General features: G+C 46.7%; 1 protein-coding gene across 1 annotated transcript in view; it reads right to left on the bottom strand.

The window, feature by feature from the left end:
- Nucleotides 1-20,764, bottom strand: part of LOC129836332 (mitotic spindle assembly checkpoint protein MAD1-like) — a 101,895-nt gene extending 81,131 nt beyond the window's left edge. The window contains exons 1-3 of the mRNA XM_055902362.1: nucleotides 20,693-20,764; nucleotides 19,600-19,691; nucleotides 15,948-16,038 (exon numbers count right to left, since the gene is read on the bottom strand). Of these exons, the coding sequence (XP_055758337.1) occupies nucleotides 15,948-16,038; nucleotides 19,600-19,691 (183 nt within the window). The 5' untranslated portion in view covers nucleotides 20,693-20,764. The remainder of the gene's footprint in view (nucleotides 1-15,947; nucleotides 16,039-19,599; nucleotides 19,692-20,692) is intronic.
- Between the last annotated feature and the right edge of the window lie 4,236 nt (nucleotides 20,765-25,000).

Here is a 25,000-nt window from a genome sequence, read left to right as displayed (position 1 = left end):
GCTATATGAACTAGTGTAACCCACAGCCATACGGCCGGGTCAGAACCTGCTATATGAACTAGTGTAACCCACAGCCATACGGCCGGGTCAGAACCTGCTATATGAACTAGTGTAACCCACAGCCATAAGGCCAGATCAGAACCTGCTAAATGAACTAGTGTCGCCCACAGCCATACGGCCGGGTCAGAACCTGCTAAATGAACTAGTGTAACCCACAGCCATAAGGCCAGATCAGAACCTGCTATATGAACTAGTGTAACCCACAGCCATACGGCCGGGTCAGAACCTGCTATATGAACTAGTGTCGCCCACAGCCAGGTCAGAACCTGCTATATGAACTAGTATCGCCCACAGCCATACGGCCGGGTCAGAACCTGCTATATGAACTAGTGTAACCCACAGCCATACGGCCGGGTCAGAACCTGCTTTATGAACTAGTGTAACCCACAGCCATACGGCCGGGTCAGAACCTGCTAAATGAACTAGTGTAACCCACAGCCACACGGACGGGTCAGAACCTGCTATATGAACTAGTGTAACCCACAGCCATACGGCCGGGTCAGAACCTGCTTTATGAACTAGTGTAACCCACAGCCACACGGCCGGGTCAGAACCTGCTAAATGAACTAGTGTAACCCACAGCCATACGGCCGGGTCAGAACCTGCTAAATGAACTAGTGTAACCCACAGCCATACGGCCGGATCAGAACTTGCTATATGAACTAGCGTAACCCACAGCCAGGTCAGAACCTGCTATATGAACTAGTGTAACCCACAGCCATACGGCCGGGTCAGAACCTGCTATATGAACTAGCGTAACCCACAGCCATACGGCCGGATCAGAACCTGCTAAATGAACTAGTGTAACCCACAGCCAGGTCAGAACCTGCTATATGAACTAGTGTCGCCCACAGCCACACGGCCGGGTCAGAACCTGCTATATGAACTAGCGTAACCCACAGCCGGGTCAGAACCTGCTATATGAACTAGTGTAACCCACAGCCATACGGCCACACGGCCGGGTCAGAACCTGCTATATGAACTAGCGTAACCCACAGCCACACGGCCGGGTCAGAACCTGCTATATGAACTAGTGTAACCCACAGCCATACGGCCGGGTCAGAACCTGCTATATGAACTAGTGTAACCCACAGCCATACGGCCGGGTCAGAACCTGCTATATGAACTAGTGTAACCCACAGCCATAAGGCCAGATCAGAACCTGCTATATGAACTAGTGTCGCCCACAGCCAGGTCAGAACCTGCTATATGAACTAGTGTAACCCACAGCCATACGGCCGGGTCAGAACCTGCTATATGAACTAGTGTAACCCACAGCCATACGGCCAGATCAGAACCATTCTGTTCTTCTGAAATAGACTACATTTTCTTCACATGTTTCTTCATGCGGTCCCGTGTGGCTCAGTTGGTAGAGCATGGCGCTTGCAACGCCAGGGTTGTGGGTTCAATTCCCACGGGGGGACCAGGGTTCAATTCCCACGGGGGGACCAGGATGAATATGTATGAACTTTCCAATTTGTAAGTCGCTCTGGATAAGAGCGTCTGCTAAATGACTTAAATGTTAAATGTAAATGTAATGCCCGTCTAAAATAAATAACGGATTTATTGTGAAGGTGTAGGATATATTGCATGGATTTACTGTGAAGGTGTAGGATATATTACATGGATTTACTGTGAAGGTGTTGATTATATTACATGGATTCATTGGTGAAGGTGCAGATTATATTACATGGATTTACTGTAAAGGTGTAAACTAGATTACATGGATTTATTGGTGAAGGTGTAGATTATATTACATGGATTTACTATGAAGGTGTGGGCTAGATTACATGGATTTATTGGTGAAGGTGTAGGCTAGATTACATAGATTTACTGTGAAGGTTTATGCTAGATTACATGGAGTTACTGTGAAGGTGCGGGCTAGATTACATGGATTTATTGGTGAAGGTGTAGATTATATTACATGGATTTACTGTGAAGGTGTAAACTAGATTACATGGATTTATTGGTGAAGGTGTAGGCTAGATTACATGGATTTACTGTGAAGGTTTATGCTAGGTTACATGGAGTTACTGTGAAGGTGCGGGCTAGATTACATGGATTTACTGTGAAGGTGTAGATTATATTACATGGATTTACTGTGAAGGTGTAGGATATATTACATGGATTTACTGTGAAGGTGTAGGCTAGATTACATGGATTTACTGTGAAGGTGTAGATTATATTACATGGATTTACTGTGAAGGTGAAGGATAGATTACATGGATTTACTGTGAAGGTTTATGCTAGATTACATGGAGTTACTGTGAAGGTGTAGATTATATTACATGAATTTACTGTGAAGGTGTAGATTATATTACATGGATTTACTGTGAAGGTGTAGGCTATATTACATGGATTTACTGTGAAGGTGTAGGCTATATTACATGGATTTACTGTGAAGGTGTATGCTAGATTACATGGATTTCCTATTTAAAACATAAATGATCCAAAAGGTCGGCATCAGTGGCTTTGTGTGGAAGCCAGGAGATGATAAACGTGTTTATGTTAATTAACGGTCCGTTGCCGTGAGACCGGGGGGTATTTGCTTGACATTCAGCGGCTGACAGAATGTCACAGGCCGAGTTGAAACTAGTTTGTCCACTGTGAGTAACACTTGGAGAAATTCTACAACTGGAGAAATTCTTCAAACATTCAAGGTCGTGATCGAAAGACGGCCAGTGAAATCATTTAGTTACTGATATCTGCTTCATCATTGGGTTCCCGTTTTGACGGTCCCTAAACGCACTACTGTAATAGACTCTAAAATCACCTGTCTGTCCCACTAAACACACTACCGTAGACTCTAAAACCACCTGTCTGTCCCACTCTAAACACACTACCGTAGACTCTAAAACCACCTGTCTGTCCCACTCTAAACGCACTACCGTAGACTCTAAAATCACCTGTCTGTCTGTCCCACTCTAAACACACTACTGTAATAGACTCTAAAATCACCTGTCTGTCCCACTCTAAACACACTACTGTAATAGACTCTAAAATCACCTGTCTGTCCCACTCTAAACACACTACCGTAGACTCTAAAATCACCTGTCTGTCCCACTAAACACACTACTGTAATAGACTCTAAAATCACCTGTCTGTCCCACTCTAAACACACTACTGTAATAGACTCTAAAATCACCTGTCTGTCCGACTCTAAACACACTACCGTAATAGACTCTAAAATCACCTGTCTGTCCCACTCTAAACACACTACCGTAGACTCTAAAATCACCTGTCTGTCCCACTCTAAACACACTACCGTAGACTCTAAAATCACCTGTCTGTCTGTCCCACTAAACACACTACTGTAATAGACTCTAAAATCACCTGTCTGTCCCACTCTAAACACACTACTGTAATAGACTCTAAAATCACCTGTCTGTCTGTCCCACTAAACACACTACTGTAATAGACTCTAAAATCACCTGTCTGTCCCACTCTAAACACACTACCGTAATAGACTCTAAAACCACCTGTCTGTCTGTCCCACTAAACACACTACCGTAATAGACTCTAAAATCACCTGTCTGTCCCACTCTAAACACACTACCGTAGACTCTATAATCTCCTGTCTGTACCACTAAACACACTACCGTAATAGACTCTAAAACCACCTGTCTGTCCCACTCTAAACACACTACCGTAGACTCTAAAACCTCCTGCCTGTCCCACTCTAAACACACTACCGTAGACTCTAAAATCACCTGTCTGTCCCACTCTAAACACACTACCGTAGACTCTAAAATCACCTGTCTGTCCCACTCTAAACACACTACCGTAATAGACTCTAAAACCACCTGTCTGTCCCACTCTAAACACACTACCGTAATAGACTCTAAAACCACCTGTCTGTCCCACTCTAAACACACTACCGTAATAGACTCTAAAATCACCTGTCTGTCCCACTCTAAACACACTACCGTAGACTCTAAAATCACCTGTCTGTACCACTAAACACACTACCGTAGACTCTAAAACCACCTGTCTGTCCCACTCTAAACACACTACCGTAGACTCTAAAACCTCCTGCCTGTCCCACTCTAAACACACTACAGTAGACTCTAAAATCACCTGTCTGTCTGTCCCACTAAACACACTACCGTAATAGACTCTAAAATCAGCTGTCTGTCTGACTCTAAACACACTACCGTAATAGACTCTAAAACCACCTGTCTGTCTGTACCACTCTAAACACACTACCGTAGACTCTAAAATCACCCTGTCTGTCCCACTCTAAACACACTACCGTAATAGACTCTAAAATCACCTGTCTGTCCCACTCTAAACACACTACCGTAGACTCTAAAATCACCCTGTCTGTCCCACTCTAAACACACTACCGTAATAGACTCTAAAATCACCTGTCTGTCCCACTCTAAACACACTACCGTAATAGACTCTAAAACCACCTGTCTGTCTGTACCACTCTAAACACACTACCGTAGACTCTAAAATCTCCTGTCTGTCCCACTCTAAACACACCTGTCTGTCCCACTCTAAACACACTACCGTAATAGACTCTAAAACCATCTGTCTGTCCCACTCTAAACACACTACCGTAGACTCTAAAATCACCTGTCTGTCCCACTCTAAACACACTACCGTAGACTCTAAAATCACCTGTCTGTCCCACTCTAAACACACTACTGTAATAGACTCTAAAATCACCTGTCTGTCCCACTCTAAACACACTACCGTAATAGACTCTAAAATCACCTGTCTGTCCGACTCTAAACACACTACCGTAATAGACTCTAAAATCACCTGTCTGTCCCACTCTAAACACACTACCGTAGACTCTAAAATCACCTGTCTGTCCCACTCTAAACACACTACCGTAATAGACTCTAAAACCACCTGTCTGTCCCACTCTAAACACACTACCGTAGACTCTAAAATCACCTGTCTGTCCCACTCTAAACACACTACCGTAGACTCTAAAACCTCCTGCCTGTCCCACTCTAAACACACTACCGTAGACTCTAAAATCACCTGTCTGTCCCACTCTAAACACACTACCGTAGACTCTAAAATCACCTGTCTGTCTGTCCCACTAAACACACTACTGTAATAGACTCTAAAATCACCTGTCTGTCCCACTCTAAACACACTACCGTAATAGACTCTAAAATCACCTGTCTGTCCCACTCTAAACACACTACCGTAGACTCTATAATCTCCTGTCTGTACCACTAAACACACTACCGTAATAGACTCTAAAACCACCTGTCTGTCCCACTCTAAACACACTACCGTAGACTCTAAAACCTCCTGCCTGTCCCACTCTAAACACACTACCGTAATAGACTCTAAAACCACCTGTCTGTCCCACTCTAAACACACTACCGTAATAGACTCTAAAATCACCTGTCTGTCCCACTCTAAACACACTACCGTAATAGACTCTAAAATCACCTGTCTGTCTGACTCTAAACACACTACCGTAATAGACTCTAAAATCACCTGTCTGTCTGTCCCACTAAACACACTACCGTAATAGACTCTAAAATCAGCTGTCTGTCTGACTCTAAACACACTACCGTAATAGACTCTAAAACCACCTGTCTGTCTGTACCACTCTAAACACACTACCGTAGACTCTAAAATCACCCTGTCTGTCCCACTCTAAACACACTACCGTAATAGACTCTAAAATCACCTGTCTGTCCCACTCTAAACACACTACCGTAGACTCTAAAATCACCCTGTCTGTCCCACTCTAAACACACTACCGTAATAGACTCTAAAATCACCTGTCTGTCCCACTCTAAACACACTACCGTAATAGACTCTAAAACCACCTGTCTGTCTGTACCACTCTAAACACACTACCGTAGACTCTAAAATCTCCTGTCTGTCCCACTCTAAACACACCTGTCTGTCCCACTCTAAACACACTACCGTAATAGACTCTAAAACCATCTGTCTGTCCCACTCTAAACACACTACCGTAGACTCTAAAATCACCTGTCTGTCCCACTAAACACACTACCGTAATAGACTCTAAAACCTCCTGTCTGTACCACTAAACACACTACCGTAGACTCTAAAACCACCTGTCTGTCCCACTCTAAACACACTACCGTAGACTCTAAAATCACCTGTCTGTCCCACTAAACACACTACCGTAATAGACTCTAAAACCTCCTGTCTGTACCACTAAACACACTACCGTAGACTCTAAAACCACCTGTCTGTACCACTCTAAACACACTACCGTAGACTCTAAAATCTCCTGTCTGTCCCACTCGAAACACACTACCGTAATAGACTCTAAAATCACCTGTCTGTCCCACTCTAAACACACTACCGTAGACTCTAAAATCTCCTGTCTGTCTGTCCCACTCTAAACACACTACTGTAGACTCTAAAATTACCTGTCTGTCCCACTCTAAACACACTACTGTAATAGACTCTAAAATCACCTGTCTGTCTGTCCCACTCTAAACACACTACCGTAGACTCTAAAATTACCTGTCTGTCCCACTCTAAACACACTACCGTAGACTCTAAAATTACCTGTCTGTCCCCCTCTAAACACACTACCGTAGACTCTAAAATCACCTGTCTGTCCCACTCTAAACACACTACCGTAGACTCTAAAACCACCTGTCTGTACCACTCTAAACACACTACCGTAGACTCTAAAATCTCTTGTCTGTCCCACTCTAAACACACTACCGTAGACTCTAAAATCACCTGTCTGTCTGTCTGTCCCACTCTAAACACACTACCGTAATAGACTCTAAAACCACCTGTCTGTCCCACTCGAAACACACTACCGTAATAGACTCTAAAATCACCTGTCTGTACCACTAAACACACTACCGTAGACTCTAAAACCACCTGTCTGTACCACTCTAAACACACTACCGTAGACTCTAAAACCACCTGTCTGTCTGTCCCACTCTAAACACACTACTGTAATAGACTCTAAAATCACCTGTCTGTCTGTCCCACTCTAAACACACTACCGTAATAGACTCTAAAATCACCTGTCTGTCCCACTCTAAACACACTACCGTAGACTCTAAAACCATCTGTCTGTCCCACTCTAAACACACTACCGTAGACTCTAAAACCTCCTGTCTGTACCACTAAACACACTACCGTAGACTCTAAAACCACCTGTCTGTACCACTCTAAACACACTACCGTAGACTCTAAAACCACCTGTCTGTACCACTCTAAACACACTACCGTAGACTCTAAAATCTCCTGTCTGTCCCACTCGAAACACACTACCGTAATAGACTCTAAACACACCTGTCTGTCCCACTCTAAACACACTACTGTAATAGACTCTAAAATCACCTGTCTGTCCCACTCTAAACACACTACCGTAGACTCTAAAACCTCCTGTCTGTACCACTAAACACACTACCGTAGACTCTAAAACCACCTGTCTGTACCACTCTAAACACACTACCGTAGACTCTAAAATCACCTGTCTGTCTGTCCCACTCTAAACACAGTACAGTAATAGACTCTAAAACCACCTGTCTGTCCCACTCTAAACACACTACAACTACCATCTCTCTCAAACCAATTGCCAAGTAAGTGAACGGAGGTGAAGCATGAAGACCCAGCAGCCGCTGGCTGGAACAGTCACTTCATTGGTGGACCAAAAGCACATCACTCCTGCGAGCTGGGGAGAGACTAACACACACACACACTACCGTAACACACACACACACACACACACATTGGTAGAGACTAACACACACACACACACACACACATTGGGAGAGACAAACACACACACACACACACATTGGGAGAGACGAACACACACACACTGGGAGAGACTAACACACACACACACTACCGTAACACACACACACATTGGGAGAGATTAACACACATCTGAGTCAACCCCTCCAGCCAATTTAAAAGTGAAGGGGATCAGGTCCACATAGAGAGGTAGTTTAGAAACTTGGTGAGATGTGAGAGGCAGGATTACATGGTGTGTCTCTAGGTGTGTGTGGTAAAGGATTATACAGTCATCTAATAGGAGGTATAAAATCCAGAAGAGATGTTAAATTCTACAACCACCTAAAAGGAAGCGATTCCCAAACCTTCCATAACAAAGCCTTCACCTACAGAGAGATGAACCTGGAGAAGAGTCCCCTAAGCAAGCTGGTCCTGGGGCTCTGTTCACAAACACAAACAGACCCCACAGAGCCCCAGGACAGCAACACATTTAGACTCAACCAACTAAAAGATAATTACTTGACACATTAGAAGGAAATCACCCAAAAAAACAGAGCAAACTAGAATGCTATTTGGCCCTAAACAGAGAGTACACAGTGGCAGAATACCTGACCACTGTGACTGACACAAACTTAAGGAAAGCTTTGACTATGTACAGACTCAGTGAGCATAGCCTTGCTATTGAGAAAGGTCGCCGTAGGCAGACCTGGCTCTGAAGAGAAGACAGGCTATGTGCTCACTGCCCACAAAATGAGGTGGAAACCGAGCTGCACTTCCTAACCTCCTGCCCAATGTATGACCATATTAGAGACACATATTTCCCTCAGATCACACAGATCCACAAAGAATTTGGGGGAAAAAAATCAAATTTTGATAAACTCCCATATCTACTGGGTGAAATACCACAGTGTGACATCACAGCAGCAAGATGTGTGACCTGTTGCCACAAGAAAAGGGCAACCAGTGAAGAACAAACACCATTGTAAATACAACCCATATTTATGTTTATTTAAATGACCTTTTGTACACCATTATAACACTGTACATAGATATATGAAATGTGTCTATTCAAGTGAAGAGAGAGATCTAAGGCCCATGTTCTCATTGGCTGCAGTAGCTGAGAGAGAGACAGAGAGAGAGAGAGAGAGAGAGAGGCAGAGAGAGAGAGAGAGAAAGGGAGAGAAAGAGGAAGTGAGGGAGAGAGAGCGAGAGGCAGAGAGAGAGGGAGAGCGAGAGAGTGAAAGAGAGGCAGAGAGACAGAGGGAGAGCGAGAGGCAGAGAGAGGCAGAGAGACAGAGGGAGAGCGAGAGCGAGTGAAAGAGAGGCATCGAGACAGAGGGAGAGCGAGAGAGAGTGAAAGAGAGGCAGAGACAGACCCGTCACCAAAGACACTGCTCCCTCTCTGTCTGTCAAACCTTTCTTCAAGGGCCAATACAGCACTTGTTTCCACGGTAATGTCAACCGTGGGAAAGTAATGATGCCCTACTGTCTATATATGTTTCAGTGTGTCACCTATCAAACAGTCGGCCTGTCACCTACCAAACAGTCGGCCTGTCACCTATCAAACAGTCGGCCTGTCACCTATCAAACAGTCGGCCTGTCACCTATCAAACAGTCGGCCTGCCACCTACCAAACAGTCGGCCTGCCACCTACCAAACAGTCGGCCTGCCACCTATCAAACAGTCGGCCTGTCACCTATCAAACAGTCGGCCTGTCACCTATCAAACAGTCTGCCTGTCACCTATCAAACAGTCTGCCTGTCACCTATCAAACAGTCTGCCTGTCACCTACCAAACAGTCGGCCCGTCACCTATCAAACAGTCGGCCCGTCACCTATCAAACAGTCGGCCCGTCACCTATCAAACAGTCTGCCTGTCACCTATCAAACAGTCGGTCTGTCACCTATCAAACAGTCGGTCTGTCACCTATCAAACAGTCGGTCTGTCACCTATCAAACAGTCGGTCTGTCACCTATCAAACAGTCGGTCTGTCACCTATCAAACTAAACACACTGTCAGTCTGTCTGTCCGTTACATATCCAGTACAACCCAACACAGTCTGTCCACAGCAATGCTTAAACCACATCAGGAGACCACAGGGAAAGATACGGTAGCTTCCCTTTAATTAAATGGTTCACCTAGCAAGAGACCGTTGTGTTTGGCTAGCAGTGTTTCTGTAGCCTACCGTACAACGTAGGGCATACATGGCTAGCAGTGTTTCCGTAGCCTACCGTACAACGTAGGGCATACGTGGCAGGCAGTGTTTCCGTAGCCTACCGTACAACGTAGGGCATACGTGGCTAGGTGTATTTCCGTAGCCTACCGTACAACGTAGGGCATACGTGGCTAGCAGTGTTTCCGTAGGCTACCGTACAACGTAGGGAATACATGGCTAGCAGTGTTTCCGTAGCCTACCGTACAACGTAGGGCATACATGGCTAGCAGTGTTTCCGTAGGCTACCGTACAACGTAGGGAATACATGGCTAGCAGTGTTTCCGTAGGCTACCGTACAACGTAGGGAATACATGGCTAGCAGTGTTTCCGTATTCTACCGCACAACGTAGTGCATACATGTGATGGCAGAGTTAGCAAAACAAATGCAAAACATGGCTAGCTTGGGACATGCTGTCGGAGTCAGTACAGCCAATGGGATTTTCAGCGCATCGCGCCAACAGGAGTCAACATCTCTCCGGTAAGAAGAAGGGCGGCGGTGTATGTTTCATGATTAACGACTCATGGTGTAATTGTAACATACAGGAACTCAAGTCCTTTTGTTCACCTGACCTAGAATTCCACACAATCAAACGCCGACCGTATTATCTCCCAAGAGAACTCTCCTTGGTTATTGTCACAGCCGTGTACATCCCCCCGCAAGCGGATAACAAGGCAGCCATCAAGGAACTTCACTGGACTTTACGCAAATTGGAAACCATATATCTGGAGGTTTCATTTATTGAGGCTGGGTCTTTTAACAAAGCCAATTTGAGAACAAGGCTACCTAAATTCCATCAGCATATCAATTGCAGTACACGAGCGAGTAACACGCTTGACCATTGCTACTCTAACTTCCGCGATGCACACAAGGCCCTCCCCCCCCGCCCTCCTTTTGGCAAATCTGACCACAACTCCATCTTGTTGCTCCCCACCTATAGGCAGAAACTAAAAACAGGAAGCGCCGGTGCTTAGGTCTATCCAATGCTGGTCTGACCAATCGTGGACTGGGATATGTTCCAGGTAGCCTCAGAACAACATTGACGTATACGCTGACTCGGTGAGCGAGTTCATCAGGAAGTATATAGGAGATGTTGTACCCACTGTGACTATTAAAACCTTCCCTTAGATTGATGGCAGCATTCGCGCAAAACTGAAAGCACGTATCACCGCATTTAATCATGGCAACTGGGAATACGGCCGAATACAAACAGTGTAGTTATTTCCTCCGCAAGGCAATCAAACAACCAAAGAGTCAGTATGGAGACAAAGTGAAGTCGTAATTCAACAGCTCGAGCACGAAACGTATGTGGCAGGGTCTACAGACAATCACGGATTACAAAAAGAAAACCAGCCGAATCGCAGACATCGACGTCTTGCATCCAGACAAATTAAACAACTTCTTCGCTCGCTTTGTAGACAATACAGTGCCTCTGACACGGCCCGCTAACATAGACGGTGGGCTCTCCTTCGCTGTGGCCGACGTGAGTAAAACTTTAAACGTGTTAACCCTCGCAAGGCTGCCCAGACGTCCTCAGAGCATGCACAGACCAGCTGGCTGGTGTGTTTACGGACATATTCAATCTCTCCCTATCCCAGTCTGCTGTCCCCACATGATTCAAGACGGCCACCATTGTTCCTGTTCCCAAGAAATCCAAGGTAACAACTAAATGACTATCGCCCCGTAGCAGTTACTTCTGTCATCATGAAGTGCATTGAGAGACTAGTCAAGGATCATATCACCTCCACCCTACCTGTCACCCTAGACCCACTCCAATTTGCTTACCAACCAAATAGGTCCACAGACGATGCAATTGCCATCACACTGCCCTATCCCATCTGGACAAGAGGAATACCTATGCAAGAATGCTGTTCATTGACTACAGCTCAGCATTCAACACCATTGTACCCTCAAAACTCATCATTAAGCTTGAGTCCCTGGGTCTTGACCGTGCCCTGTGCACCTGGGTCCTGGACATCCTGACGGGCTGCCCCCAGGTGGTGAAGGTAGGAAACATCTCCACTACGCTGATCCTCAACACTGGGACCCCACAAGGGTGTGTGCTCAGAACCTCTCCTGTACTTCCTGTTCACCCACCACTGCATGGCCATGCACACCTCCAACTCAATCATCAAGTTTGCAGACGACACAACAGTAGTGGGCTTGATCCCCAACGACGAGACAGTCTACAGGGAGGAGGTGAGGGCACTCGGAGTGTGGTGTCAGGAAAACAACCTCTTACTCAACATGATCAAGACAAAGGAGATGATTGTGGACTACAGGAAAAGGAGGACCGAGCATGCCCCCATTCTCAGCGACGGGGCTGTAGTGGAGCAAGTTGAGAGCTTTAAGTTTCTTGGCGTCCAGATCACCAACAAACGAACATGGTCCAAGCACACCAAGACAGTCGTGAAGAGGGCACGACAAACCTATTCCCCCTCAGGAGACTGAAAAGATCTGGCATGGGCCCTCAGAAGGTTATGGAGCTGCACCATCGAGAGCATCCTGACAGGTTGCATCACCGCCTGGTATAGCAACTGCTCAGCCTCCGACCGCAAGGCATTACAGAGGGTAGTGCGTACGGCCCAGTACATCACCGGGGCCAAGCTTCCTGCCAACCAGGACCTCTATACCAGGCGGTGTCAGAGGAAGGCTCTAAAAATGGTCAAAGACTCCAGCCACCCCAGTCATAGACTGTTCTCTCTACTACCGCACGGCAAGCGGTACCGGAGCGCCAAGTCTAGGTCCAAGAGACTCCTAAATAGCTTCTACCCCCAAGCCATAAGACTCCTGAACAGCTAATCAAATGGCTCCCCGGACTATTCACATTGCCCCTCCCTCTGGAACGCTGCTGCTACTCTCTATTATATATGCATAGTCACTTTAATAACTCTACCTACATGTACATCATTACCTCAATTACCTCGACACCGGTGCCCCCGCACATTGACTCTGTACCGGTACCCCCTGTATATAGCCCCACTATTGTTATTTACTGCTGCTCTTTAATCATTTGTTATTCTTATCTCTTAATTGAATATTTTTTTACGCATTTTCTTAAAACTGCATTGTTGGCCAAGGGCTTGTCAGTAAGCATTTCACTGTAAGGTCTACCTACACCTGTTGTATTCGGCACGTGACAAATAAAATTAGATTTGTGTACAGTATCCTACATTATCTATTCTATACTATCTATTGCATCTTAGCCGCTCTGTCACTTCTCATCCATATATTTTATATTTATATATTCTCTCATCCCATTACTAGATTGTGTGTATTAGGTTGTTGTTGTGGAATTGTTAGATATTACCTGTTAGATGCTGCTGCACTGTCGGATCTAGAAACATAAGAATTTCACTACACTCACAATAACATCTGCATGTGACCAATAACATTGTATTTTATTTGATGAAGTCACCCCATTGTTTCCTATGTGAAATCTCAGCGACGCGTTTGAAGATCAGGAAGTGTCATTTCAGCATGTCGCCATCTTGCTACATGGAGGTTTTGGAAACATGGCATGCACAGTTTGAGCTACTCCAGGAAGTGAAACATGGCATGCACAGTTTGAGCTACTCCAGGAAGTGAAACATGGCATGCACAGTTTGAGCTACTCCAGGAAGTGAAACATGGCATGCACAGTTTGAGCTACTCCAGGAAGTGAAACATGGCATGCGCAGTTTGAGCTACTCCAGGAAGTGAAACATGGCATGTACAGTTTGAGCTACTCCAGGAAGTGAAACATGGCATGCACAGTTTGAGCTACTCCAGGAAGTGAAACATGGCATGCGCAGTTTGAGCTACTCCAGGAAGTGAAACATGGCATGCGCAGTTTGAGCTACTCCAGGAAGTGAAACATGGCATGTACAGTTTGAGCTACTCCAGGAAGTGAAACATGGCATGCACAGTTTGAGCTACTCCAGGAAGTGAAACATGGCATGTACAGTTTGAGCTACTCCAGGAAGTGAAACATGGCATGCACAGTTTGAGCTACTCCAGGAAGTGAAACATGGCATGCGCAGTTTGAGCTACTCCAGGAAGTGAAACATGGCATGTACAGTTTGAGCTACTCCAGGAAGTGAAACATGGCATGCACAGTTTGAGCTACTCCAGGAAGTGAAACATGGCATGCACAGTTTGAGCTACTCCAGGAAGTGAAACATGGCATGTACAGTTTGAGCTACTCCAGGAAGTGAAACATGGCATGCGCAGTTTGAGCTACTCCAGGAAGTGAAACATGGCATGCGCAGTTTGAGCTACTCCAGGAAGTGAAACATGGCATGCGCAGTTTGAGCTACTCCAGGAAGTGAAACATGGCATGCACAGTTTGAGCTACTCCAGGAAGTGAAACATGGCATGCACAGTTTGAGCTACTCCAGGAAGTGAAACATGGCATGCGCAGTTTGAGCTACTCCAGGAAGTGAAACATGGCATGCGCAGTTTGAGCTACTCCAGGAAGTGAAACATGGCATGCGCAGTTTGAGCTACTCCAGGAAGTGAAACATGGCATGCACAGTTTGAGCTACTCCAGGAAGTGAAACATAACATGCGCAGTTTGAGCTACTCCAGGAAGTGAAACATGGCATGCCAAGTTTGAGCTACTCCAGGAAGTGAAACATAACATGTGCAGTTTGAGCTACTCCAGGAAGTGAAACATAACATGTGCAGTTTGAGCTACTCTAGGAAGTGAAACATGGCATGCACAGTTTGAGCTACTCCAGGAAGTGAAACATAACATGTGCAGTTTGAGCTACTCTAGGAAGTGAAACATGGCATGCACAGTTTGAGCTACTCCAGGAAGTGAAACATAACATGTGCAGTTTGAGCTACTCCAGGAAGTGAAACATAACATGTGCAGTTTGAGCTACTCCAGGAAGTGACATTAGAGGCTAGCTCAGTGCTGCCCCCTCTGAGTGAGTATCAAGTTGTTTGAGAGCTGCCCAACAGATTATTATTATTATCATTCAGCTCAAACTGGCTGATCGATCATCTACATAGTGAACTAACAGCTTTGGGAACGCAGCATATTGTCATCCATCATTATTATTTTACAAGCTGAAGCGGATGATTGGCCGGTCAGGTGAGTTACCAGAACCTCCCGGGTCAGAGAGCAGCCCTGTATGTCGAGTCCTCACACACACACACCGGTCAGGTGACCAGAACCTCCCGGGTCAGAGAGCAGCCCTGTATGCCGAGTCCTCACACACACACACCGGTCAGGTGACCAGAACCTCCCGGGTCAGAGAGCAGCCCTGTATGTCGAGTCCTCACACACACCGGTCAGGTGACCAGAACCTCCCGGGTCAGAGAGCAGCCCTGTATGTCGAGTCCTCACACACACCGGTCAGGTGACCAGAACCTCCCGGGTCAGAGAGCAGCCCTGTATGTCGAGTCCTCACACACACCGGTCAGGTGACCAGAACCTCCCGGGTCAGAGAGCAGCCCTGTATGTCGAGTCCTCACACACACCGGTCAGGTGACCAGAACCTCCCGGGTCAGAGAGCAGCCCTGTATGTCGAGTCCTCACACACACACACCGGTCAGGTGAGTTACCAGAACCTCCCGGGTCAGAGAGCAGCCCTGTATGTCGAGTCCTCACACACACACACACCGGTCAGGTGACCAGAACCTCCCGGGTCAGAGAGCAGCCCTGTATGTCGAGTCCTCACACACACACACCGGTCAGGTGACCAGAACCTCCCGGGTCAGAGAGCAGCCCTGTATGTCGAGTCCTCACACACACACACCGGTCAGGTGACCAGAACCTCCCGGGTCAGAGAGCAGCCCTGTATGTCGAGTCCTCACACACACCGGTCAGGTGACCAGAACCTCCCGGGTCAGAGAGCAGCCCTGTATGTCGAGTCCTCACACACACACACACACCGGTCAGGTGACCAGAACCTCCCGGGTCAGAGAGCAGCCCTGTATGTCGAGTCCTCACACACGACTGTGTACCTGTAAGTTGTGTCTCTCCAGCCTCAGCTCTAGAACAGTGTTCTGTTCTTCCAGACGTTGTCGCTCTCCCTCCAACTCCTCAATCTTCAGCCTGCCGATACACCACACACACACACACACACACACACACAGACACACACCTCAGATGAGCAACAACAATCCTCATTCTGAGTGTAATGAAGCGGTGTGTCTATCTCTCCTCTCCATTAATGAGCTGGATGTCTGTTTTGATATCCAGACTGTAGTGAAACAACAGACACTAATCACAACGTGTGTAATTGATGGTAAAGTGTGCGTGTGTGTGTCTGTGTCTCTCTGTGTGTCTCTGTGTGTGTGTGTGTGTGTGTGTGTGTGTGTGTGTGTGTGTGTGTGTGTGTGTGTGTGTGTGTGTGTGTGTGTGGTCTAGATAAGGTAGGTGAGTAAGTGGAAAGCAGGTGTGTGTCAGGCCATTGTGATGTAAACGTAAATTGATGAAAAATGTATCACTAGCCACTTTAAACTATGCCACTTCATATAATGTTTACATACCCTACATTAATGATCTCATATGTATATACTGTACTCTATACCATCTACTGCATCTTGCCATCACTCATTCATATATTTTTGTGTACATATTCTTCATTCCTTTACACTTGTGTGTATTAGGTAATTGTTGTGAAATTGTTAGGTTAGATTACTCGTTGGTTATTACTGCATTGTCGGAACTAGAAGCGCAAGCATTTCACTACACTCGCATTATCATCTGCTAACCATGTGTATGTGACCATTAACATCTGCTAACCATGTGTATGTGACCATTAACATCTGCTAACCATGTGTATGTGACCATTAACATCTGCTAACCATGTGTATGTGACCATTAACATCTGCTAACCATGTGTATGTGACCATTAACATCTGCTAACCATGTGTATGTGACCATTAACATCTGCTAACCATGTGTATGTGACCATTAACATCTGCTAACCATGTGTATGTGACCATTAACATCTGCTAACCATGTGTATGTGACCAATAACATCTACTAACCATGTGTATGTGACCAATAACATCTGCTAACCATGTGTATGTGACCAATAACATCTGCTAACCATGTGTATGTGACCAATAACATCTGCTAACCACGTGTATGTGACCATTAACATCTGCTAACCATGTGTATGTGACCAATAACATCTGCTAACCATGTGCATGTGACCAATAACATCTGCTAACCATGTGCATGTGACAAATAAAATGTGATTTGATTTGTCGTCACAACGTGTGTAATTTACTATCACACTGGAGATCAACAAGCTCCTTCAACTACTAGACACACACACAGAACGCAGAACACAGAACTTTAGAACACTAAATTATACAACAGTGGAACATGAAACATGGCATGTGCAGTTTGAGTTTCATTTCACAGTTCGGCGTTCCACAGTTCGGCGTTCCACAGTTCGGCGTTCTACAGTTCGGCGTTCCACAGTTCGGCGTTCCACAGTTCGGCGTTCCACAGTTCGGCGTTCCACAGTTCGGCGTTCCACAGTTCGGCGTTCTACAGTTCGGCGTTCCACAGTTCGGCGTTCCACAGTTCGGCGTTCCACAGTTCGGCGTTCCACAGTTCGGCGTTCCACAGTTCGGCGTTCTATTCATAGTTGCTTGTTTACTTACAATATTGTTTTGAACGTTTGTTTTGAACGTTTGTTTTGGACTGACGCACGACTGACTATTCTAGTCAATTAACGCTGATTACAGTGGCTTGGAAATACAATGGCATTCTAAAGGAGGCAGATAACTAGCAGGAAAACCTTTGGTCATCATCTTGATGTCCCCAGATAGACTTTAGATGCAGTGTAACGTTAAGCATCGTCACCAGATAGACTTTAGATGCAGTATAACGTTAAGCATCGTCCCCAGATAGACTTTAGATGCAGTATAACGTTAAGCATCGTCCCCAGATAGACTTTAGATGCAGTGTAACGTTAAGCATCGTCACCAGATAGACTTTAGATGCAGTGTAACGTTAAGCATCGTCACCAGATAGACTTTAGATGCAGTATAACGTTAAGCATCGCTAGCTATTTTTTGACAAACTTTGCTAGCTAATGACAACATTGCCATCTGTCTAAAGTCAATTTGACGAAATTAAAATGCTGGCTAAGTTGTTTCCTAGTAAACATTTGCCTACTTCAGCAGCGTCGTGGTATTTCCAGACTCTTCCGTGTAATTTACATCACCGTCAGTCTGTCCAGAATGACTGTAGGTCAGCTCTATGACGTCACCGCTGGACGCCAGCTTGACAGCGTCCATAACGACGGCGTGACCCGACAGAGTGACGGAGGTGCAACCTATGAATAGTTTTAACGTTCCACTGTTGTATAATTTAGTGTTCTAACGTTGTGTGTTCTACGTTCTGTGTGTGTGTCTAGTAGATGAAGGAGCTTGTTGATCTCCAGTGTGATAGTAATGTCAGGAGGACTTCCTCCACAGGGTTTCTGTCTCCCTCACTCTACATCACATTATCAACGACTTTATTCTCCCCCTCTCCCTCCATACCTGTCTGACCTCCATCTCTTTCTCTATCGCTCCCAATCCGCTCCCAGTGGACCTCGCATCACTCTCCACCTCTCTAACTAACCTCTTCTCCCAGCCTCTCTCCATGTATATTGATGGGCCAGACAGAGTCATGTCTCACAATTCTCTCTCTCAAACTAAACTCTCCTCCATGCACCCTAGCCAGCCGCCTGGCCCCCGCGCTCCCTAGCCAGTTCCCTAGACAGCCGCCTGGCCCCCGTGCTCCCTAGCCAGCCGCCTGGCCCCCGCGCTCCCTAGCCAGCCGCCTGGCCCCCGCGCTCCCTAGCCAGCCGCCTGGCCCCCGCGCTCCCTAGCCAGCCGCCTGGCCCCCGCGCTCCCTAGCCAGCCGCCTGGCCCCCGCGCTCCCTAGCCAGCCGCCTGGCCCCCGCGCTCCCTAGCCAGCCGCCTGGCCCCCGCGCTCCCTAGCCAGTTCCCTAGCCAGCCGCCTGGCCCCCGCGCTCCCTAGCCAGCCGCCTGGCCCCCGCGCTCCCTAGCCAGTTCCCTAGCCAGCCGCCTGGCCCCCGCGCTCCCTAGCCAGTTCCCTAGCCAGCTGCCTGGCCCCCGCGCTCCCTAGCCAGTTCCCTAGCCAGCTGCCTGGCCCCCGCGCTCCCTAGCCAGTCGCCTGGCCCCCGCGCTCCCTAGCCAGTTCCCTAGCCAGCCGCCTGGCCCCCGCGCTCCCTAGCCAGCCGCCGGGGCCCCCACGCTTACTCCATTCTCTCTCCTCTCTCACCCTCCACTCATCTGAACTCTCTCTCCTCTCTCACCCTCCACTCATCTGAACTCTCTCTCCTCTCTCACCCTCCACTCATCTGAACTCTCTCTCCTCTCTCACCCTCCACTCATCTGAACCCTCTCTCCTCTCTCACCCTCCACTCATCTGAACTCTCTCTCCTCTCTCACCCTCCACTCATCTGAACCCTCTCTCCTCTCTCACCCTCCACTCATCTGAACTCTCTCTCCTCTCTCACCCTCCACTCATCTGAACTCTCTCTCCTCTCTCACACTCTACTCATCTGAACTCTCTCCTCTCTGTAAATGGTTCAGTATGGTAGTAATACAGATACTTCTATGGGTGTTAAGTGTGAGTTACCGGAGTGTGTTGACTTCCTCGTTCGTTGCTAAGGGGTTGCCCTCGGCGACGGAGTCTTGCTGCTTCTTCATAACCTCCAGCTCCAACTCCATCTAGAACACAGAGACACACACACGTACTAACCCAGACTAACATAAAAACAGATCCAATCACTCCGATGCCTGCTCCCTCCCTCCGGCCCTCTCTCCCTTCTTCCCCCTCCCTCCGGCCCTCTCTCCTTCCCCCTCCCTCCCTCCCTTCATCCATCCATCCATCTCTCCCTTCTTCCCTCTGACTCCATCCCCCCCCCTCATACATTTCATCCCCTCTTCCCTCCATCCATCCATCTCTCCCTCATACATTTAATCCCCTCTCCCTCCATCTCTCCCTCATACATTTCATCCCCTCTCCCTCATACATTTCATCCCCTCTCCCTCATACATTTCATCCCCCTCTCCCTCATACATTTCATCCCCCTCTCCCTCCATCCATCTCCCTCATACATTTCATCCCCCTCTCCTCATACATTCCATCCCCTCTCCCTCCATCCATCTCTCCCTCATACATTTCACCCCCTCTCCCTCCATCCATCCATCTCTCCCTCATACATTTCACCCCCCTCTCCCTCCATCCATCCATCCATCCATCTCTCCCTCCTCCCCCTCATATATTCCCCCTCCCTCTCTAAATGATCTATACCCCTATTCCCCAAACAGACAGCACACAGGTGCATCCCCCTCCATCTGTCTCTCCTCTGATGTAAACTAATCAATGAAGGAGATGGCTGGGAAACAAGGGACGAGAGGAGGACAGGGACGCGGCTAGTGATTCAACACCAATCAGACACACAATGATACATTCATTCATTCCTCTCTCCTTCTGTCTCTCCTCAGACGGAGAGGTAATCACAAGGTGGAGAGACGAGAGGGTGTGTGTGTGTGTGTGTGTGTGTGTGTGTGGCGAGACGAGATGATTTCACACGTGTCACTTCCCATCACCACGGCAATTGTGACGTTACCCTGGCAACGGGAACAGCCAAGTGTGTGTTTTAAACGACCGCCGTCTAGGAAAACCACGCTTTATTTCACAGGGGGTGTGTGTGTGTGTGACTCACAGTCTGTACTTGTAGTTTGAGGGCCCCAGCCTCCTCTTGAGCTTTAGTCAACAGAACCTGCAGAAGAGGGAGAAAAACACCACTTAGACAGTGTGTGTGTGTGTGTGTGTGTGTGTGTGTGTGTGTGTGTGTGTGTGTGTGTGTGTGTGTGTGGCAGGGAGAGAGAGAAAGACTGGTAGAGAGCGAAATATTGTATAACAGCCGCCACTCTTCCTGGAGGGCTTTCCACTAGATGTTGGAAGATTGGAAGCAAGTCCCCGCAACATTCAGCCACAAGGGCATTAGTGAGGTCGGGCTGTTGGGCGATCAGGCCTGGCTCGCAGTCAGCCATCTGTGAAGGACAGTCAAGTTCTTCCACATCGATCTCGACATAACATTTCTGTATGGACTTTGCTTTATGCACGGGGGGCGTTGTCATGCTGAAATAGGAAAGGGCCTTCGCCAAACTGCCACGAAGGTGGGAGCACAGAATCATCTAGAATGTCTTTGTTGTAGCTTTAAGGTTTCCCTTCACTGGAACTAAGGGGCCGAACCATGAAAAACAGCCCCAGACCATTATTCCTCCTCCACCAAACTTTACAGTTGGGGCTATGCATTAGGGCAGGTAGCGTTCTCCTGGCGTCCCCCAAACCCAGATTCGCCCGTCGGACTGCCAGATGGTTAAGCGTGATTAATCCCTCCAGAGAAGGCGTTTCCACCGCTCCAGAGTCCAGTGGCGGTGAACATTTACACCACTCCAGCCGCGAGTGTCATTGAGCACGGTGATGTTAAGCTGCTCGGCCATGGAAACCCATTGAAGCTCAGATCACGTGGTTACCACCCTGCATGAACACGGCTCTGGAATAATAACATCAGCTAGGAAACCAGCCAGCTAACGTTAGCTAGCTAGCTAACAGTACACAGTAGCTTGAAATGAAACCATTTTCTGTCAAAATTAGAAATGAGTCTGTCATTGTGCTGATGTTGCTTCCAGAGGCAGTTTGGAACTCGGTAGTGAGTGTTGCAACAGAGGACAGACTATTTTTACACGCAATGCACTTCAGCGGTCCCACTCTGCTGAGGTCGTGTTGCCTACCACTTCACGGCTGAGCCATTGTTTCTTCTAGATGCTTCCACTTCACAATAACAGCACTTACAGTTGACCGGGGCAGCTCTAGCAGGGCATAAATTAAACAAACTGACTTGTTGGAAAGGTGGCATCCTACGACGTTGAAAGTCACCGAGCTCTTCAGTAAGGCCATTCTACTGCCAATGTTTGTCTATGGAGATTGCATGGATGTATGCTCAATTTTATACACCTGTCAGCAACGGGTGTGGCTGAAATAGCCTAATAATTTTAAGTGGTGTCAACATAACACACATACATGCACAGTTGAAGTCGAAAGTTTGCATACACTTAGGTTGGAGTCATTAAAACTTGTTTTTCAGCCACTCCACAAATGTATTGTTTACAAACTATAGTTTCGGCAAGCCGGTTAGGACATCTACTTTGTGCATGACACCAGTAATTATTCCAACAATTGTTTACAGGCAGATTATTTCACTTATAATTCACTGTATCACAATTCCAGTGGGTCAGAAGTTTACATACACTAAGTTGACTGTGCCTTTAAACAGCTTGGAAAATTGCAGAAAATGATGTCATGGCTTTAGAAGCTTCTGATAGGCTAATTGACATCATTTGAGTCAATTGGAGGTGTACCTGTGGATGTATTTCAAGGCCTACCTTCAAACTCAGTGCCTCTTTGCTTGACATCATGGGAAAATCAAAAGAAATCAGCAAAAGACCTCCACAAGTCTGGTTCATCCTTGGGAGCAATTTCCAAATGCCTGAAGGTACCACGTTCATCTGTATAAACATAGTATGCAAGTATAAACACCATGGGACCATGCAGCCGGCATACCGCTCAGGAAGGAGATGCATTCTGTCTCCTAGAGATGAACGTACTTTGGTGCGAAAAGTGCAAATCAATCCCAGAACAGCAAAGGACCTTGTGAAGATGCTGGAGGAAACCGGTACAAAAGTATCTACATCCACAGTAAAACGAGTCCTATATCGACATAACCTGAAAGGCTGCTCAGCAAGGAAGAAGCCACTGCTCCAAAACCACCATAAAAAAGCCAGACTACAGTTTGCAACTGCACATGGGGTCAAAGATCGTACTTTTTGGAGAAATGTCCTCTGGTCTGATGAAACAAAAATATAACTGTTTGGCCATAATGACCATCGATATGTTTGGAGGAAAAAGGGGGATGCTTGCAAGCCGAAGAACACCATCCCAACCGTGAAGCACGGGGGTGGCAGCATCATGTTGTGGGGTGCTTTGCGGCAGGAGGGACTGGTGCACTTCACAAAATAGATGGCATCATGAGGCAGGAAAACCATGTAGATATATTAAAGCAACATCTCAAGACATCAGTCGGGAAGTTAAAGCTTGGTCGCAAATGGGTCTTCCAATTGGACAATGACCCCAAGCATACTTCCAAAGTTGTGGCAAAATGGCTTAAGGACAACATAGTCAAGGTATTGGAGTGGCCATCACAAAGCCCTGACCTCAATCCTATAGAACATTTGTGGGCAGAACTGAAAAAGCGTGTGCAAGCAAGGAGGCCTACAAACCTGACTCAGGTACACCAGCTTTGTCAGGAGGAATGGGCCAAAATTCACCCAACCTATTGTGGGAATCTTGTAAGAAGGCTACCCGAAACGTTTGACCAAAATTAAACAATTTAAAGGCAATGCTACCAAATACTAATTGAGTGTATGTTAACTTCTGACCCACTGGGAATGTGATGAAAGAAATAAAACCTGAAATAAATAATTCTATCTACTATTATTCTGACATTTCACATTCTTAAAATAAAGTGGTGATCCTAACTGACCTAAAACAGAGAATTTTTACTAGGATTAAATGTGAGGAATTGTGAAGAACTGAGTTTAAATGTATTTGGCTAAGGTGTATGTAAACATCCGACTTCAACTGTATCTATGTGACCCGATTCGGGAAACTAGGCTATGTGCAGAGAGAGAAGTTCAGATTGGTCCGCCCTACAGAAGGGTCCCGCCCTACAGAAGTGTCCGCCCTACAGAAGGGTCCTGCACTACAGAAGGGTCCTGCACTACAGAAGGGTCCGCCCTACAGAAGGGTCCGCCCTACAGAAGGGTCCTGCCCTACAGAAGGGTCCTGCCCTACAGAAGGGTCCGTACTATAGTAGGGTTCTGTCTATGAGCTCATCAGTGTTGGTTTTCCTCTATTAAATGTAGAGGAGCTGCATAAGTGTTGCTCTCCACTTCCTGAAGGAGCAAGTTCTGAAAAATCTGTGGGATTAGAGTATGATAGATAAAGAGATGGAGAAAACACCTGTCTCCGGATTACATCTTCAAACTACGGGCAACCGTTGCATGGCATTCCTGTCCAGGGAGACACGTCCATCATGCATAATGATGTAAACAGGTAAGATAGATAGCTACATTTTCAGATATTACACGTTTCTAATTTTGACAGAAAATGGTTTCGTTTCAAGCTACAGTGTACTGTTAGCTAGCTAGCTAATGTTAGCTGGCTGGTTCCCTAGCTGACATTATTATTTGTATCCCAGAACCATTTACTTTCTAGATAGAGCCTGATGTTAGCTAGCTAATGTTAAACCTGGTTGGTTAGCTCCCAGCACTGTGGCAGTGTTCATTGTTGTTTAACTAGCTAACGTTAAGTGACGTGTGTGATCTTACACTTTGTTTGCCTAGCTAGGTTCATTGTTGTTTAACTAACTAACGTTTACTGGTTGGCTCGTTAGCTAACGTTAGGTGACGTGTGTGATCTTACACTTTGTTTACCTAACTAGCTAGGTTCATTGTTTACCTAACTAGCTAGGTTCATTGTTTACCTCACTAGCTAGGTTCATTGTTTACCTCACTAGCTAGGTTCATTGTTTACCTCACTAGCTAGGTTCATTGTTTACCTCACTAGCTAGGTTCATTGTTTACCTCACTAGCTAGGTTCATTGTTTACCTCACTAGCTAGGTTCATTGTTTACCTCACTAGCTAGGTTCATTGTTTACCTAACTAGCTAGCTATTTGTCTTAAGCTAAAGTGTACTGTTAGTAGAGCGCCAAGTGTTCGCCAAGTGTTCGCCAAGTGTTCGCCAAGTGTTCGCCAAGTGTTCGCTAAGTGTTCGCTAAGTGTTCGCTAAGTGTTCGCTACGGGTCACCTAGCAGAACAGACAGACAGTAGAGACTGCAGTGAGATATATCCTGTACACCGCATCATCCTTACAGCACAGAGAGGGGTCACCTAGCAGAACAGACAG

Source organism: Salvelinus fontinalis, chromosome 37, assembly GCF_029448725.1.
Source record: "Salvelinus fontinalis isolate EN_2023a chromosome 37, ASM2944872v1, whole genome shotgun sequence".
NCBI lineage: Eukaryota > Metazoa > Chordata > Actinopteri > Salmoniformes > Salmonidae > Salvelinus > Salvelinus fontinalis.
Note: the sequence above shows the minus strand (reverse complement) of the source record. Positions and strands in the feature narration are given on the sequence as shown.